Source organism: Mustelus asterias, chromosome 10 (genome assembly GCF_964213995.1).
Source record: "Mustelus asterias chromosome 10, sMusAst1.hap1.1, whole genome shotgun sequence".
Classification (NCBI taxonomy): Eukaryota; Metazoa; Chordata; class Chondrichthyes; order Carcharhiniformes; family Triakidae; genus Mustelus; species Mustelus asterias.
In genome coordinates, this window is record NC_135810.1 from 4,396,778 (window position 1) to 4,416,523 (window position 19,746).

General features: G+C 45.3%; 1 protein-coding gene across 3 annotated transcripts in view; it reads left to right on the top strand.

Moving 5' to 3' along the window:
- Positions 1-8,616: 8,616 nt before the first annotated feature.
- The window catches only part of LOC144499506 (dedicator of cytokinesis protein 9-like), a 359,791-nt gene continuing 348,661 nt past the window's right edge, over positions 8,617-19,746 (top strand). For all 3 annotated transcript variants that reach the window (XM_078221534.1, XM_078221537.1, XM_078221538.1), the window contains exon 1: positions 8,617-9,167. In XM_078221534.1, the coding sequence (XP_078077660.1) occupies positions 9,063-9,167 (105 nt within the window). In that variant the 5' untranslated portion in view covers positions 8,617-9,062. The remainder of the gene's footprint in view (positions 9,168-19,746) is intronic.

Here is a 19,746-nt window from a genome sequence, read left to right on the forward strand (position 1 = left end):
TTGATGGGTCAATCAGGAAGTCTTTGCCCTGTACTTAACCGGAGTGTCAGTTCCTCTGACACCCCCAGAGGTTGCCATGATGTGGAGATGCTAGCGTTAGACTGGGGTGGGAACAGTAAGAAGTCTCAAAACACCAGGTTAAAGTCCAACAGGTTTATTCGGAATCATGAGCTTTCGGAGCACTGATCCTTCATCAGGTGAGTCAACCCCTGGCGATAGACTGCTGACGGCTAGCACTCTGTGTACTGCTGTGAATAAAGGGATTTTGGTGAAGGGACTTCTGCCTCCGTAGACTTATTACGACCCAGGTTCGATTACAGTCTTGGGTGACTGTGTGGAGTTTGCACATTCTCCCTGTGTCTCCCTGTGTCTCCTCTGGGCGCTTCCCGGAGGAGAAAGGTCCAAAGAAGCTTTTGGACAGGCTTCTTCCCCCTGTCCAAAGATATGTAGGTAAGGTGGATTGGCCATGCTAAATTGCCCCTTAGTGTCCAAAGATGTTTAGGTTAGATGGTAAATGAGCGGGCATGGTAGGGCAGATGGGAGGATCTGGATAAGATGCTCTTTTGGAGAGTTGGTGCAGACTCGATGAGCTGAATGGCCTCCTTCTGCACTATAGGGATTCGATGGATTTTATAATGCTTAATCCCCATAACTAACAAAAATCTATCAATCACAGTTTTGAAATTTTCATTTGACCTCAATGGCTTTTTGGGTGAGATTTGCCAGATTTCCACCTCCCCTCTGTGTGAGGCAGTGCTTCCTGACATCACCCCTGAACGGCCTGGCTCCAACCTGAAGGTAAGGAATAATTGCTAGTTGTGTGTGGAAGGAAAGACTTACAAATTCCATTCAATACAATGATGGAATAATCTGCCAAATCTGAAGCCTTGTTTCCATCCTGTACTATACTGAGTACAGCTGCTAACAGCGATTATGTTAAAGTTACACAACCTTTGCAGGAATTATGTTGTCAGTACCTCGGATTGTTGGAAATGGGCAGGAGAGGTATATATGGACACCATTACAAATCAATCATCTCCAGTAGTGTCCAGTCACAAGAACTCAAGGTATAGGAGCAGGTGCAGACCACATGGCCCATCGAGCCTGCTCCACCAGACAATACCATCATGGCCGATCTTGGGTTTCACACACCCAAAGCATTTTGAGATGGACCTGGAGTCTTCTGGAACTGGAGTCTTCCAGGTGTTAAATAATCCTGGCTCCCCACTTCATTTTCCTAAACAACAAAATGGACCCGGGTTCAAATCCCGCCACGGCAGATGGTGGAATTTGAATTCAATAAATAATATCTGGAATTAAGAATCTACCAATGACCATGAAACCATTGTCGATTGTTGGATAAACCCATTTGGTTCACTGGGAAGGAAATCTGCTGTCCTTACCTGGCCTACATATAGTTCCAGAGCCACAGCAATGTTAGTGACTCTCAACTGCCTTTGGGCAACAAGGGATGGGCAATAAATGCTGGCCAGCCATCGACGCCCATGTCCCATGAAGGGAAAAAAAGATTCTGGGTGAGTATACCTCGGGCACACTGATATTCAGTAACATTGACGCCGGAAACCTCCCCTTCATTCGCGGCTGGAATTCTCCAGTCCCGCTGCAGTGAATGGAGTTTCGGCTGAGCGTCAAATTCTCCGTTCTCGCTGACAATGGGACAGGAACGAATTAGATCAGAGAATCCCACCCTGGGATAGATGGGGGTCAAGAAGGAAGCAGGAAATATCACCCCCACTATCTATTTGCAAAGAGCAGTTTTGGTCAGCAGACATTTTAACTGAAAGATTTGGGGTGGGATTCTCCGACCTCATCCGTACCCACCCCTCTGCCAGCGAGAATGGAAAATTTGGCACTCAGCCAAAACTTAATTCACTGCAGTGGGACCGGAGAATCCCAACCATGGGCGAGGTCAAAGGTTTCCAGCATTTATATTATCACAGAATCACAGAATACTACAGTGCAGAATAGGCCCTTTGGCCCATTGAGTCTACACCAATGCATGGAAGGCCCTGATCAGCCCACCTAATCCCACCAAAAAGGGCGGCACGGTGGCACAGTGGTTAGCACTGCTGCCTCACAGCAACCCAGGGACCCAGGTTCGATGTGTGGAGTCTGTCTGTGGAGTTTGCACATTCTCCATGTGTTTGCGTGGGCTTCCTCCGGGTGCTCCGGTTTCCTCCCACAGTCCAAAAAGATTTGCAGGTTAGGTGAATTGGCCATGCTAAATTCTCCCTCAGTGTACCTGAATAGGCACCGGAATGTGGCGACTTGGGGATTTTCACAGTAACTTCATTATAGTGTGAATGTAAGCCTACTTGTGATGAATAAATAAACTTTACTTTACTTTATTTGCCAGCACTTGGTCCGCAGCTTTGAATGTTATGGCGTGCCAAGTACTCATCCAGGTACCAAGGTGGAATTCCCATCTGTATCATTAAAAAGCGACAGTTGGTCATTTCAAAAGTTTTTATTTTAATCATCCCAGCACGGTGGCACAGTGGTTAGCACTGCTGCTTCAAAGTGCCAGGGACCAAGGTTCGATTCCCGGCTTGGGTCACCCTTTGTGTGGAGTTTGCATGTTATCCCTGTGTCTGCGTGGGTTTCCTCCGGATGCTCCGGTTTCCTCTCACAGTCCAAAGGTGCATTGGCCGTGCTAAATTCTCCCTCAGTGTTACCCAAACCGGCACCAGAGTGTGGCGACTAGGGAATTTTCACAGTAACTTCATTGCAATGTGAATGTAAGCCTACTTGTGATGAATAAATAAACTTTACTTAAGTGCTGTTGTGATCGAATGGGAATTCTCCACTTTGAATTTGAGTGAGTTATTTTTCACAGCCTAGGCAAACCATTCAAAATATTGCCAAGAAAAATATACACATTTGTCACACCATAACACAGGATAATCAGCACTTTTAACAAAACACATTCATTTTGAAATTATAAATGTCTTTATTGTTACAGAAATTTTTTTAAAAATTATTGCTTACTGAGAAAATGAATCATAATATTTTCATTCTTACATGTTCCTGGAAGTTTCATTTTACCATGTTTCCTTACAATGATTTATTTAGACAATAAGTGTTAATTGATGAGAATGTCAGCTACTTCCTACTACAGTGCTTCTAAAACATGCAACTTGCCTTATTACATCTAAATAAGGGAACAAATATTTAGTTGGTGAGGGAAATCAACAGAGAAACAGTTTGTGGGACATAATGATAAATGTTTAAAGTTTATTTATTAGTGTCACAAGTAGGCTTACATTCACACTGCAATGAAGTTATTGTGAAAATCCTCCAGTCGCCACACTCCGGTGCCTGTTTGGGTACACCGAGGGAGAATTTGGAATGGACAATGCACCTAACCAGCACGTCTTTCAGACAGTGGGAGGAAACCAGAGCACCCGGAGGAAGCCCAGGCAGACACGGGGCGAACGTGCACACTCCGCACAGACTGTGACCCAAGCTGAGAATCAAACCTGGGTCCTTGGCACTGTGAGGCAGCAGTGCTAACCACTGCGCCACCGTGCTGTAAAAGGTTGATGGGAACATAGGACGGCATAGAATTTACAGCACAGAAACAGGGCCATTCAGTCCATCAGGTTGATGCTGGTCTTTATGTTCCACATGACCCTGTAATTACGTATATTATTAGCCTCAATCACTTCCTGTGCTCCTGAGTTCTACAGTCTATCTCTAATTTGAAGGGTTTGTGATTTATGGCCAGAATTTATTTAAAACTGTGTTGATGACACAGCTGGAATTGTACCAGGAATGTTACAAAACTGGCACTGGGATCAGTGACTTGGAACAGAGTTCACTTCAATTAACATTAACCTTTGCACATTTTCTTGTGAGATAGAGCTCATCATTGCTCAATTCTAACACTCTTGTGAACACAATCAGCTCAAACTTTGACGCAGAGTCTTGAAAATTAAACTCAGACTAGCACTCCCAGTGCAGTGCTGAGGGAGTGCTGCACTGTCGGTGGTGCCGATTCCTTTTTGGATGAGATGTTAAACCGAGGCCCCACCTTCCCTCTAAATTGACCCCATGGCATTATTTCAAAGAAGACCACAGGCGTTCTCCGCAGTGTCCAGGTGGAGATTTATCCTTCAACTAAGATTACTAAAGCATTGGCATAATCGTATTGCTGATATTGGGAGCTTGCTGTGCATAAATTAGTTGCTTCATTTCCTACAGTACATCAGTGACTATACTTCAAAGGAAATTAATTGGATATGAACTGCATTTGAGCATCATGAGGTTAGGAAAGTTGCTATATAAATCCAATTTAAATCGGGCCTTAGAATGTTTTTAATTTTTTCCCACACTGGCTATGCCAGCATTTTTATTGCCCCTAAGAATTACACCACTAGTGTACAGTGGTAGCCGTGTGAACTACCTTCTTGAACCGTTGCAGTCTATATATTGCAGGAACATCCACTCTTTGGGAGGGAGTTCCAGGATTTTGAACCGGCAACAGTGAAGAAACAGCAATACAGTTTCAAGTCAGGGTGGTGTGTGACTTGGAAGGGAACTTGCAGGAGATGGCATTTCGGTTTGTCTGCTGCCCTGCTCCTTCTAGGTGGTAGAGGTTGTGTGTTTGGAAGGTGCTGTTGAAGGAGACTTGGTGAGTTGCTGCATCTTGTTGATGGTACACACGGCTACCACTGCACACTAGTGGTGGAGGGAATGGACGGGCTGTCAATCAAGCGGGGCTGCTTTGTCCTGGATGGTGTCGAGTTTCTTGAGTATTGTTGGAGCTGCACCCATCCAGGCAAGTGGAGAGTATTCCATTACACTCCTGACTGCGTTAGAATGTAGCCAATGGTAACACTGGATCTGTTGTAGTGTGACCAATGGTTACAAGCTGTAAGGGTCAGCTGACCCAGTAAACTATGTAATCAGTGACAAAATGATGTGATGATCAGCTGATCAGCTGACTCAGTATTAAAAAGAACCTGTTGGGAATTGTGGTAGTTTGGAATGGCCCAGGGTGAGGCCTCAAGTGTTGGAGTAATGAAGTTTCTTTATTAAATCTTTTTTCTTTTTGATTTATCTGTTGGAGTAAGTTTTGTTTTGTTTTATTGCCTATAACCAAAGAATGTCTTCTGCTGGATGAACACTGACTTGTGCCTTGTAGATGGTGGGCAGGCTTTGGGGAGCTGGGAGGTGTATGTGATGGAAGATACTATTTGGTTAAACTAACTTACAACTGAACAGAATCTAGGACCTTGCAAAGTTGTATTAATCTGTAAAATTTGACATCTCTGTTAGTAGACTGTTCAAGTCTTAACGTGGAGATGCCGGCGTTGGACTGGGGTAAACAGAGTAAGAAGTCTCACAACACCAGGTTAAAGTCCAACAAGTTTATTTGGTAGCAAAAGCCACTAGCTTTCGGAGCGCTGCCCCTTCGTCAGGTGAGTGGGAGTTCTGTTCACAAACAGGGCATATAAAGACACAAACTCAATTTACAAAATAATGATTGGAATGCGAGTCTTTACAGGTAATCAAGTCTTAAAGGTACAGACAATGTGAGTGGAAAGAGGGTGAAGCACAGGTTAAAGAGATGTGTATTGTCTCCAGACAGGACAGTTAGTGAGATTTTGCAAGCCTAGGCAAGTCATTATGGGGGTTACAGATAGTGTGACATGAACCCAAGATCCCGGTTGAGGTCGTCCTCATGTGTGCGGAACGTGGCTATCAGTCTCTGCTCAGCAACTCTGCGCTGTCGTGTGTCGTGAAGGCCGCCAAACGCTTACCTGAAGATCAGAGGCCGAATGCCCATGACCGCTGAAGTGTTCCCCAACAGGAAGAGAACATTCTTGTCTGGTGATTGTCGAGCGGTGTTCATTCATCCGTTGTCGTAGTGTCTGCATGGTCTCCCCAATGTACCATGCCTCGCGACACCCTCGGGATGATGATCTAGTGCAATACTGAGTGAGTGCTGCATTGTCAGAGGTGCTGTCCCTCAAAGGTGTCGATAAGTTGAAGTTCTATTTGAATGCTATGGTCATTCAGATGGTTGTTGAACATCCGGTGCCACTCTTCGTAGAACAACAGGTTTCTTCTCATTGTTCTGATCAACATTCTCTCAAAAAGCAGTTATCAGGTCGTTCCTCATGTTGCCATTTGTTGGATCTTGCTGTGCTTATATTAGCTATGATATACTTCATGACAATCACGGCACTTCAAAGTAATTCATGGTATGTTAGTCCCCTCAACAGAGACAGAGTTGATGAAATGCATATAAGGCTGTTTATCAGTCTGTGGTGTCCTTGGCTTCATAAATAGAGATGGAGGGTGTGTAAATGTGAGGAAGTCATGCTAAACTATTATAAATCACTGTTTCAGCCTGAGCTGGGGTATTGTGCTTTAGGAAGGATATCCTGACCTCAGACAGGCTGCAGAGATCTACTGAAGTGGGACCCAGGACTTCAGCACTGTGCAGAGGCTGGAGAAGTTGGGATCGTTCTCCTCAGAGCAGAGAAGGTCAAGGGTAGATTTACTCGGGCCGTCGAAAATCATGAAAGGATGTAGTGGAGTAGAGAAGGAGAAACTGTTTGCAGGCCGGGAGGGTCAGTCAGCAGAGGGAGGGACGCAGACTGAAGATAGCTGTCAACTGAGGCAGAGAGGGGAAGACGAAGATCATATTCATTTGTACAGCAAGTCGTTATGGTCTGGAAGGTTCAGCCTGAAAAGGGCAGTGGAAACACATTCAGCAAAAAGAGGAATTGGATGTAAACTTGGCCGGGGGCGGTGGGGGGGGGGGTGGTGGTGGAAATAGGGGAGAACTCGCAGTGCTGGAGAAAGAGTAGGGGCTGCATGTGACTGATTTAAGGCAAGGGGCAGGAAATTCAGAGGGGATTTGAGGAAAAACCTTTTCATCCAGAGGGTGGTGGGAATCTGGAACTCACTGCCTGAAAGGGTGGTAGGTGTGGGAACCCTCACAACATTGAAGAAGCATTTAGGTGAGCACTTGAAATACCATAGCACATAGGGCTACGGACCAAGTGCTGAAAAATGGGATTAGAATGGGGCGGCACGGTGGCACAGTGGTTAGCACTGCTGCTTCACAGCTCCAGGGACCTGGGTTCGATTCCCGGCTTGGGTCACTGTCTGTGTGGAGTTTGCACATTCTCCTCGTGTCTGCGTGGGTTTCCTCCAGGTGCTCCGGTTTCCTCCCACATTCCAAAGATGTGCGGGTTAGGTTGATTGGCCATGCTTAAATTGCCCTGTAGTGTCCTGAGATGCGTAGGTTAGAGGGATTAGCGGGTTAATGTGTAGGGATATGGGGGTAGGGCCTGGGTGGGATTGTGGTTGGTGCAGACTCGATGGGCTGAATGGCCTCTTTCTGTGCTGTAGGATTTCTATGATTTCTATGAAGTGCTTGATGGCCGGCACGATGGGCCAAAGGGTCTCTTGCTGTGCTGTACAATTCTATGACTGTCTGTGTGGAGTCTGCACCGTCACCCCTCTGTCTACATGGGTTTCCTCCGGGTGCTCCTGTTTCCTCCCACAGTCCAAAGGATGTGCGGTTTGGTGAATTGGCCATGCTAGATTGCCCCTTAGTGTCCCAAGATATGTAGGTTACGGCGATTAGTGGGGTAAATGTGTGGGCTAACAGGGCTCGGGCCTGGGTAAAATATCCTGATGTGGAGATGCCGGCGTTGGACTGGGGTAAACACAGTAAGAAGTTTAACAACACCAGGTTAAAGTCCAACAGGTTTATTTGGTAGCAAAAGCTTGTGTGGCTTTTGCTACCAAATAAACCTGTTGGACTTTAACCTGGTGTTGTTAAACTTCTTAAAATATCCTGTCAGAGAGCTGGTGCAGACTTGATGGACCGAATGGCCTCATGTGTAGTGGAGGAATTCAATGACTAATTAAAGTTTATTAGTAGGCTTACATTAATACTGCAGTGAAGTTACTGTGAAAATACCTTAGTCATCACACTCCGGCATCATTGGGTCACACTGAGGGAGGATTTAGCACGGCCAATGCACCCTAACCAGCATGTCTTTCGGACTGTGGGATGAAACCAGAGCACCCGGAGGAAACCCACGCAGACACGGGGAGAATATGCAAACTCCGCACAGACAGTGACCCAAGCCAGGGATCGAACCCGGGTCTCTAGAGCTGTGAGACAGCAGTGTCAACCACTGCGCTACCGTGCTGTAAAAGGTTGATGGGGGCATAGGATTTACGGCACAGAGAAAGGCCATTCAGCCCATCAGGTTGATGCTGGTCTTTATGCTCCACATGACCCTATAAATACATCTATATAATTAGGCTCAATCACTGTGTGCCCAGTCAGGGAATCGAACCCCGGTCCCTGACACTGTGAGGCTAGCTACTGTGCCACCGTGCCACCCTTTGCATTGGTCTTTCAAAGAGCTGTTATAGGGCGCAATGGGCCAAAGGGCCTGCGTTGTAAGATTCAATGAAATTTAAATGCAAGTCTCTCTGAAATGAACCCTAGGGCGTAAACCACGGGAAGGAGGGAGTTGCCAGAGGGTTAAGAACCAGCCCAGAAAGATGATCGGGGGGGGGGTTATTGTTTTTCAAGATGGATCAATGACATTTCTTTTTGCAGGACTTTGCAATGAAGTGATTTGTGTAGAGGGAGTGCAGGACATTGCTGACTGTACCTGGGCAGCAGGCAGTGGATGGGGAGGGAGAGAGAGGGCAGTAGAGATTATTCAGCAAGCTCTTTGCTATTGAATTCTCAGCCTGGCTGTTGGAGGAGGGTGGATAGAATACACGAGCAACACTGGGAGGAGAGATTCCCCCCCTTTCCACCTTACCTTGCAGAGAAAATTAAAGCATTCTCACTGGCAGTGCCGCACTGAGGACATCCCCGGAGCTCAGGCAGAGCGGGGAGCAGGAGGAGGAATATTGGAGAGGAAGGAGCAGCAATGGGCAGGAGGAGGATGTGAGCTCCACCGGAGGTGTTTCAGGAAGCTGGGAGGAGAAGGTGGAGAGAGTGCAAGGCCGAGCCTCACCCTGGGGGGGTTCTGCTGGCAGACTCCCCGGCAATGGCTCAGGAGACGCGGAGATTCACCCGGGCGCTCAGCAAACCCGGCACCGCAGCCGAACTCCGGCAGAGCGTCTCCGAGGTGGTGCGGACCTCGATCTTCGTGGTGAGTGCGGGGGACAGCCTCTCCCTCTCTCTTTCCATTTCATTGTCACTGCTCCGGGCCTGGTTACAATGTAGCTGCCAGCCAAGGCAGCCTCTGCACTGGCACACAGACTGGCACAGGGCTGCCTGCTTTTCACATGACACCCCTGCGCTGGAGAGAGGCAGAGGACAAGAGGCTCTGTGTGTGCTCATTCTGGCTCTGTCTGTGTGGGTCCCTGTGTGTGTGTGTGTCTGTCAGGGTCTGTGTGTGTGTGTGTGTGAGTGAGTGAGTGTGCCTGGGTTGATGTGTGTGGATCTGGTTCTGGGTGTACGTGTCTGGTTTAATGTTGGTCTGGCTCTGAATGTGTGTCTGGTCTGTGTGTGCATGTGTGTGTCTGGATCTATGTGTATATCAGTGTGTACATGTCTGGGTCAGTGTTTGTCAGAGTCCGTGTGTGTGTGCCTGCCTGTTTGCCTGGATCTGCATATGTGCCAATTTGTACATGTCTGGGTCAATGTTTGTCAGGGTCTGTGTGTATGTGTGTCTGGGTCTGTGTGTGTGTCTGATCTGTGTGTGTGTGTCAGTGGGTACATATCTGGATCAGTGTTTGTCTGGGTCTGTCTGTGTGCCTGGATCTGTCTATGTGTCAGTGGGTACATGTCTGGGTCAGTGTTTGTCAAGGTCTGTGTGTGTGTGTCTGTCTGGATCTGCATATGTGTCACTTTGCACATCCCTGGTTCAGTGTTTCTCAGGATCTGTCAGTGTGTGTGTGTATATCTAGATCTGTCTGTGGTTCTGTGCTTGTTTAATATACACGTGCAGTGGTGTACATATATTGTATATTTATTCAATGCTCTATATCACAGATATGTGTATTTATTTTGATCATGTATATTTCAATATCCGGGTCCATTCTCCTCGATCTCCACACATTGCAGTAAAACGTTCAAATGAATAAAGGATGTTGCTGTTATTTGTAAACACACCGGGGTCAATATGCTTAGAGGCAGTTTCAAATGGATGGTAAATTCCTCCACTGATGAGTATCGAACACAGGAGCTGAGTTATCGAAGCATTTTGTATACTTCATACATGGGCATAACTTTCTATATGTTCCATATACATTGTGTTGTATATTAGAAGATTATACACCGGTGTTTGTAAACGGTGAATTACTTTGTTTGGGATTTTATTGTTGTTTTGTGCTCTTACTTTTAAGTCAATTTTTGAGTTTTGCGATGATTTGCATTTGCTTAATTGGCTAAATGAATGTGAGCAGAAACATTGTACCTCCTTCCTCCCCTTTCGGTGGTAATGCTATATATTTAATAAAGAATCCTACAGCACACAAAGAGGCCATTTGGCCCAGTGTGCTTGTGCTGGCCCCTTGAAAGAGCTATCTAATTAGACCCACACCCCCTCCAAGTATTTATCCAATTTGCTTTTGAAAGTTAATGTTGAATCGATCCTTTTGGACAATTCCAGACCACAACAACTCACTGCATAAAAACAAGAGCTCCTCCTCTTAAAGGGTCACGGTGGAGATGCCGTTAAAACTGCCCTCCCAAAGAAGAGTCATATTGGACTTGAATGCCCAAACTCTACCACCTTGCCCACCCTGGAATCGGAGCGGAGCGGAAATCTCCGTTCACCTCGGGTGGGATCTTATGGTCTCGCCCGAGCGAGGCAAGAAAGTCCCGCCCGAAATGTTGGATTTGATTTATTATTGTCACGTGTTTTGGGATGCAGTGAAAAGTATTGTTTCTTGCGCACTATACAGACAAAGCATACCGTTCATGGAGTACATAGGGGAGAAGGAAAGGAGAGGGTGCAGAACACAATGTTGCAGTTACAGATAGGGTGTGGCGAAAGCTTAACATATGACAGGACCATTCAAAAGTCTAATGGCAGCAGGGAAGCAGCTGTTCTTGAGTCGATTGATACGTGACCTTAGACTTTTGTATCTTTTTCCTAATGGAAAAAGATGGAAGAAGGTGGAAGACAGAATGTCCAGAGTGCATGGGGTCCTTGATTATGCTGGCTGCTTTCCCAAGGCAGCGGGAAGTGTAGACAGAGTCAATGGATGGGAGGCTGGTTTGCGTGATGGATTGGGCTACATTCACAACCCTTTGTAGTTTCTTGCAGTCTTGGTCAGAGCAGGAGCCATACCAAGCTGTGATACATCCAGAAAGGATGTATCGATCTTGTTTGATCTCCCTCCACAGATGCTGCCTGACATTTTCTCGCCACTTTGTGTTTTTATTTAATGCGTTTGAGCCTGTTTGTTTGTGTAGAGTAGGGTCACGCAGGCAAAGTGGTTTCCTAATTGAGATTTACGTCAGTGATAGGGTGGATAGTGATAGCCTTTTTCCTCTGATGGAGAAATCCAGCACGAGGGGGCATGGCTTTAAATTGAGGGGGGGTAGTTATAGAACCGATGTCAGGGGTAGGTTCTTTACCCAGAGGGTGGTGAGGGATTGGAATGCCCTGCCAGCATCAGTAGTAAATGCGCCTAGTTTGGGGGCGTTTAAGAGATCCGTAGATAGGTTCATGGACGAAAAGAAATTGGTTTAGGTTGGAGGGTCACAGTTTTTTTTTTAACTGGTCGGTGCAACATCGTGGGCCGAAGGGCCTGTTCTGCGCTGTAATGTTCTATGTTCTATGTTCTATGTTCTATGTGATATCCAATACTTCCTTGGTTTGATGTTGAACTATTTGTGTAAATTATTGTCTATCTCTCAAAGCTAACAATGCAGTGGTAAAAGATTTGATTAAGATGCCCTCAATTCCTGTTCTGATTGCTTACATTGAAAAGTTCTGTGCTTTTGAGTATTTTTGACAATATGTTTGTTGATGTTGTTTTACTTTCCGACCCGGAACATTTGTAAGTGACTGCAGAGATTTGAAGCGTTGCGTAACTACATTCACCGTACATTCCAAGTGTCCTGCCTGACCAAATCAACACTAAATCTCTGACTTGAATTTCTGTGTTGGCATGTTGTATATGAACTAATTTTCTAAAGTACTCTATTTTACCAAAGTATATCTTATGACTCTTACGGGACCAGAGAATCCTGCCGATAAAATTAGCCAGAGAATTGCAGCCGGTATTTCAGGTTTGGGAAGCTGGGGCAATGGATTGGCAATATTGTAGCATTCATTTGCATTTATTTTCATAAAGAAAGCTGAACTGATTTCTCGCTCTGCTTCTACCTGAACGCCTGCTTGCTATATTTTAAACTTGGGCCAAATGTTCATGCTAGCATTTTGAAAATAATGAAATGTTTATTGCACAACTCCCAGATTTATTAGTCACAATATTCTGAAGCACGTAGCCAGGAATTGAGTTAGTTGCTACTCGAATTCAAAATAATTACAAATCTGGCAAATCAAAATAAGCAGTGAGAACCACTTGCTCCAGTCGTCTTGCGAGAATTCACATCTGAAATATATAGAGGAGTGAAGGAAACAGAATTACAAGTGACACTGGGAAAGAAAATAACCCATACCTTAAGATCGCAAACCATAGAAAATGCACCATTCCCGTTGTTTATGAGGCCTGATATTCGGTGAGGCCCAGGGTTTTTGAAGGTTTTTGTGCGATATATTTGGAGCAGGATTTTTTTATTTATTCGTGGGACATGGGCATCGCTGGCTGGCCAGCATTTATTGCCCATCCCTGGTTGCCCTTGAATGGCCTGCTCGGCCATTTCAGAGGGCAGTTGAGAACCATCACACTGATGTGGCTCTGGAGTCACATCTAGGCCAGACCAGGTAAGGACGGCAGATTTCCTTCCCTAAAGGACATTAGTGAACCAGATGGGTTTTTCCAACAATCTACAATGGTTTCATGGTTATCAGTAGTTATTTTTATTGAATTCAAATTCCATCAGCTGCCTTGGCGGGATTTGAACCCGAGTCCCCAGAAGATAAACTGAGTTTCTGGATTAATAATCTAGCGATAATACCACTAGGCCATCGCCTCCCCATTTACTGGAGCAGTGACTGTCGTGTTGTTCATTTTGAATTGACAGTTTTTCTTATTGTAGCATTAGAGAGAAGGTAGTAAATTGCTAGGTATTTATGGGGAATATGAGGACATATTTCAAACATGGAGAGTGGGGAGCCTGTGGAATGTGTTGTGGACGGAGCAGTGACCACTGCTGACACTTTAACAGGAGCTGGCTGGGTTCTTGACTTGGGAGAGAGATTATTTTGAAGCTTGGATAAAAGCAAATTACTGCGGATGCTGGAATCTGAAACCAAAAGAGAAAACACTGGAAAATCTTTGTCAAAATGAAACCAGCTTTGACAAAGGGTCATCTGGACTCGAAACTTCAGCTCTTTTCTCTCCTTACAGATGCTGTGATTTTCCAGCGTTTTCTGTTTTGGTAATTTTGAAGTTTGATTCTTGTGATCCTCTGGATTAGCTTTAATGGGGGAATTGGAGACTAATTTCTCCTTCTTGACCCTGCTATTTCTTTAAACCTCTCCCTGGAGGACATGGCTACAGGGACGTGGGGTAGTTGGAGACATGGGAAGCATCCAGTTTTGGTGCTCTGGCTGTACTGATGTGAGGCGAGCGCGATAGGCCGCAGCAGGCCTGGAGTGATCGGGAATGCGCTGCCTTTTAGAGCGAAGGAAGCTGGTTCAATAATAACGTCCCAAAGGGAAAAGGAAAAGCTGAACGAGCTATGGGGAAAGAGCAGGGGAGTGGATAGAGCCAGTGCTGGAATGATGGACCAAGGGACCTCCTCCTCTGATGTATGGCCTTTTCCTGCCCCTGTTCTGTGGCTGGTTTCAGAAGAGTTTGGCGAACTCTCACTTATTGTGACGCAATTATTAAGCGTTCAGTGCGAAAATGATCTTGTTTTCACTCTGCTATGATGCCTGTCCCAACAAGCCCACAGTAGATAGAATATTCCAGACCATCTGGAAAGGTTGCCAAAGAATCACCTCACTGAGTTGTTTAGATGATGTTTGTCACCAAGGGGGGGTCTTGTTCCTATAGTTTGATATTTTCTGTGTCCTTAGATTGGTGTTGGGGAAAACTTCCAATTTAAAGCTTTATCAACTTTGCAAAAGCTGATTTTAAATTTGTGTTTTACTGATGGTTTATGAAACAGGAATACAACAAATGTTTTACTTTGGAAATACTGTACAATCAATCAAGTCTACAGCCTGTTGCCAAAGAGATGCCAAGAGGCGTGTCTCCATACACGCACATATTACCCCCATGAATATTATTGGAAACATTCAATACATGTTGAATATCTCATGACGAGTTGTAGAAAATGCTTCATCAGTCACATATTTGTCATCAAATGAAATATCTACACTTTGTTTGGACACAGAGGGAGCGCACAGCTCTCGCAGTCAATGTGGTGAGCATCAGTGTGCACCTCATGTATCTTTGCTAAATATGGGTTTAGTCATGCTGGTAGGAAAAAAAAACACACAGACAGAATTAAGCAGAATCTGGCAGCCCTGCGCGTGGACAACAGTCAACAAAATGTCTCGTGGGCCACACTCAGGACCCCGATGGTGTTCACCCGGCAGTAAGGAACTTCAGTTGCCAGCAATAAAAGAACTAATGCCACAAAGTAAATCAAAGAAAAAGGTTGAATGAAGAAACTTCATTATACCAACACATAGGGCGGCTCAGTGGTTAGCACTGCTGCCTCACAGCGCCAGGGACCCAGGTTCGATTCCCAGATTGGGTCACTGTCTGTGCGGAGTCTGCACATTCTCTCCGTGTCAGCGTGGGTTCCCTCTGGTTTCCATCTGAAAAACGTGCTGGTTAGGCACATTGGCCATACTAAATTCTCCCTCAGTGTACCCGAACGGGCGCTGGAGTGTGGTGACTAGGCAATTTTTATAGTAACTACACTCAGTGTTAATGTAAGCCTACTTGTGACACTAATAAAATAAGCTTTAACTCGGGCCACACAAGCTCCCCACAATCCCCATCTGCTTTCTATTTATACTGGGTCAGCTGGTCAGCTGACCCAGTATTACAGCATGTTACAGCATGTTACAGCATGTTACCATTGGGTACATTATAACAGGTTCTAATGTTATCATTGGTTACATTATAACACATGGGCTGCATGTGGCCACCACTACTCTAAGTGCTAAAGGGGGAGATTAATACCTGGAATGGCCATCAAGGTGAATTCTATGGCACTTTGGGATGGTCTTACCAAGTTAAAGGTGCTGTATGAACCCAAATTCTTATCATCATTTGATGTAGCCTTTTTTGGTAGGATGGGCTGAATGGCCTCTATACTTGTCTTTGGGATTCAGAATGTTTGTAGCTTTATCCATTATGAGTCCTGAAGGGTAACAGAATATTCAAGGCTTGATTATAAACATGTGCCACAGCTAATTTCAATCTGTGCCCAGGGAGGATCAAAAACTCATTAATCAACAATGTACGTTCAGCATTCTCTGAATCAGCTGTCATAATATATAGTTTGTCCTTTTCTTGTTCTTTGCACAATGGCCAATCTTTGTGCAACAAGTGTGAATTGGTTGCATATTTGTAAATCCAATTGATACTCACCTGGGCGATATCTGATGGCAGAGATTAGAGAAAGCTCGTAGTCTTTTCATTGCTGGTTCTAAACATGTGGCTTTAAAGAAAATATAACATATGAACTATGCTGGAATTTTATCGGCATGCCTGCCCCGGAATCAGGGTGGGTGAGGCTTGCAGAACAGCATTCTTCATTGGCCTTGGGCAGGATCTTACGATGTTACGTGCGGGCGAGGCAGTAAGATTCTGGCACCGCTAAATATCTGAGAAGATGACCAAACGCTTTGGATACTGAACAGAGCCCAGCTTAAACTCCAGCAGGATATCATGATCAGGAACAGGAGGAAGCTTGCAATCACTGCTGTAACCTCAGTCCCATCTAATGCTTTGCAAAATGCGTGTCCCCATCATTAATGGAAAATTATAACCGTCATCTTGAATCACACGGGGACCAATATCCTGGCCGGTAGGTTGGCTAAGGCTACTGGGGAGAATTTAAACTAGATAGGTTGGGGGGAGGGGAGCTAGAAGAGTTGACTAGGATCAAGGAACTAATTGATGGGGGGGAAGATGCAGGGCTAAGGGGAATTACAAAATTAATGGTAGAGGAGAGGGTGCAAGTGAATGAAGGCGGTAATTTAGATAAGGGAGTAGAGGGAGAGGGTGTTCGCGACTCATCAAAGCGGGTCCAGATAAAAGCTGGAATAAGGACACTTTGCCTGAATGCACGCAGCATTCGGAACAAGGTGAATGAGTTGATGGTGCAAATCAGCACAAGTGGGTACGATCTAGTGGCCATTACAGAAACGTGGCTGAAAGGTGACCAGGACTGGGAGATGAATATCCAGGGGTATCAGGCGTTTAGGAAGAATAGACAGGAAGGAAAAGGTGGTGGGGTCGCGCTATTAATAAGAGATAATATCAGGGTAGTACTGAGGGATGACATAGGCTCTGAGGAACAAAACGTGGAATCATTATGGGTAGAGATGAGGAATAGTAGAGGGAGAAAGACACTAGTAGGTGTGGTATATAGGCCCCCAAATAATAATGTTGAGGTAGGGAGGGCTATAAACAAGCAGATAAGGGATGCGTGTAAAAACGGAACGGCAATAATCATGGGGGACTTCAACATGCACATTGACTGGCAGACTCAAGTCGGTAAGGGTGGAATGGAGGAAGAGTTCTTAGAATGGATAGTTTCCTTGAACAGCATGTTACGGAACCGACGAGGGAATGAGCTATTTTGGATCTGGTATTGTGTAACGAGGTAGGTAGAATTAAGGATCTTATTGTGAAGGACCCTCTTGGGTCTAGTGACCACAATATGGTCGAATTTCTGATTCAGATGGAAGAGGAGAAAGTTTGGTCTCAAACCAGTGTCCTCTGTTTGAACAGAGGGAAATATGATAGGATGAGGGATGAATTGGCTAAGGTAGACTGGGAGAGCAGGCTGGCAGGTAGGATAGCTGAGGAACAGTGGAGGATTTTTAAGGAGATCTTTTTCAGTTCTCAGCAAAAATATATTCCAGCAAAAAACAAGGATTGTAAGAAAAGGGAGAACCAGCCGTGGATAACGAAGGAAATAAAGGAGAGTATTAAAATAAAAACAGCTGCGTACAGAGTGGCCAAAAATAGTGGAGAAACAAGTGATTGGGAAAAATTTAAGAAACAACAAAGAAAGCGATAAAGAAAGGAAGGATAGACTATGAAGCTAGGCTAGCAATTAATATAAAAAATGATAGTAAAAGTTTTTATAAATATATAAAAAGGAATAGAGTGGCTAGAGTGAATGTTGGACCCTTGGAGGACGAGAGGGGGGAGTTAATAGTGGGAAATGAGGATATGGCGGAGTCTTTAAATAAGTTTTTTGTGTCGGTCTTCACGGTGGAGGACACAAATAGTTTGCCAAATATTAACGATAGAGGGTTGGCAGCAGGAGAAATACTTAATACAATTAATGTAACCAGAGAGGCAGTGCTGGGTAGACTAATGGGACTGAAGGTGGACAAGTCCCCGGGTCCGGATGGAATGCATCCCAGGGTATTGAAAGAAATGTCAGAGGTAATAGTGGATGCGTTAGTGATTATTTATCAAAACTCGTTGCATTCTGGGGTAGTGCCGGTTGATTGGAAAACGGCTAATGTTACGCCGCTGTTTAAAAAAGGAAGGAGACAAAAGGCGGGTAACTATAGGCCGGTCAGCTTAACGTCTGTAGTAGGGAAAATGCTGGAATCCATTATTAAAGAGGAGATAGCAGGGCATCTGGATAGAAATGGTTCGATCAATCAGACGCAGCATGGATTCATGAGGGGAAAGTCGTGCTTGACGAACATGTTGGATTTTTATGAAGATGTGACTAGGGTGGTTGATGGAGGAGAACCGGTGGATGCGGTGTTTTTGGATTTCCAAAAGGCGTTTGATAAGGTGCCCCATAAAAGGCTGCTGAAGAAGATTAGGGCACACGGAGTTGGGGGTAGTGTGTTAAAGTGGATTGGGGACTGGCTATCCGACAGGAAGCAAAGAGTCGGAATAAATGGGTGTTTTTCCGGTTGGAGGAAGGTAACTAGTGGTGTGCCGCAGGGATCGGTACTCGGGCCGCAACTGTTTACCATTTATATAGATGATCTGGAGGAGGGGACGGAGTGTAGGGTAACGAAGTTTGCAGACGACACAAAGATAAGTGGAAAAGTGAATCGTGTGGAGGACGGAGAAGATCTGCAGAGAGATTTGGACAGGCTGAGTGAGTGGGCGAGGATATGGCAAATGGAGTATAACGTTGAGAAATGCGAGGTTATACACTTTGGAGGAAATAATAACAAATGGGATTACTATCTCAATGGAAACAAATTAAAACATGCTACCGTGCAAAGGGACCTGGGGGTCCTTGTGCATGAGACGCAAAAGCCCAGTCTGCAGGTACAACAGGTGATCAAGAAGGCAAATGGGATGTTGGCCTATATTGCGAGGGGGATAGAATATAAAAGCAGGGATGTCTTGATGCACCTGTACAGGGCATTGGTGAGGCCGCAGCTGGAATACTGTGTGCAGTATTGGTCCCCTTATATGAGGAAGGATATATTGGCATTGGAGGGAGTGCAGAGAAGGTTCACCAGGTTGATACCGGAGATGAGGGGTTTGGATTATGAGGAGAGGCTGAGGAGATTGGGTTTGTACTCGTTGGAGTTTAGAAGGATGAGGGGGGATCTTATGGAGACTTATAAGATAATGCGGGGGCTGGATAGGGTGGAGGCGGAGAGATTCTTTCCACTTAGTAAGGAAGTTAAAACTAGAGGACACAGCCTCAAAATAAAGGGGGGTCGGTTTAAGACAGAGTTGAGGAGGAACTTCTTCTCCCAGAGGGTGGTGAATCTCTGGAATTCTCTGCCCACTGAGGTGGTGGAGGCTACCTCGCTGAATATGTTTAAAGCGCGGATGGATGGATTCCTGATCGGTAAGGGTATTAAGGGTTATGGGGATCAGGCGGGTAAGTGGTACTGATCCACGTCAGATCAGCCATGATCCTATTGAATGGCGGGGCAGGCTCGAGGGGCTAGATGGCCTACTCCTGCTCCTATTTCTTATGTTCTTATGTTCTTATGTTCATTTCAATGGGGTGAAAATAACAGGTTATCTTTGTTTTCAAAGGCACCATCACGCAAACCAGCCTCCCATCCATTGACTCTGTCTACACTTCCCGCTGCCTCGGAAAAGCAGCCAGCATAATTAAGGACCCCACACACCCCGGACATTCTCTCTCCACTTTCTTCCTTCGGGAAAAAGATACAAAAGTCTGAGGTTACGTACCAACCGACTCAAGAACAGCTTCTCCCAAACCTCAAAGCTGTTCTGTCATTCAGTGGGTGATCTGTTTCTGAGCATCATTTAATCACCTGTGTCCCAGACCACTCCACTTAATATCCTCATCTAACAAAGATCTATCATTCTCACTTTCAAAAGTTTAATTGTCTGAAGTGCTTCATTTAGTTTAGACACATGTTTTTCTCCTAATGAATTTTCCTTTAAAAGCCTCTGACTTTTTAAGTTGATTTGATTTGATTTATT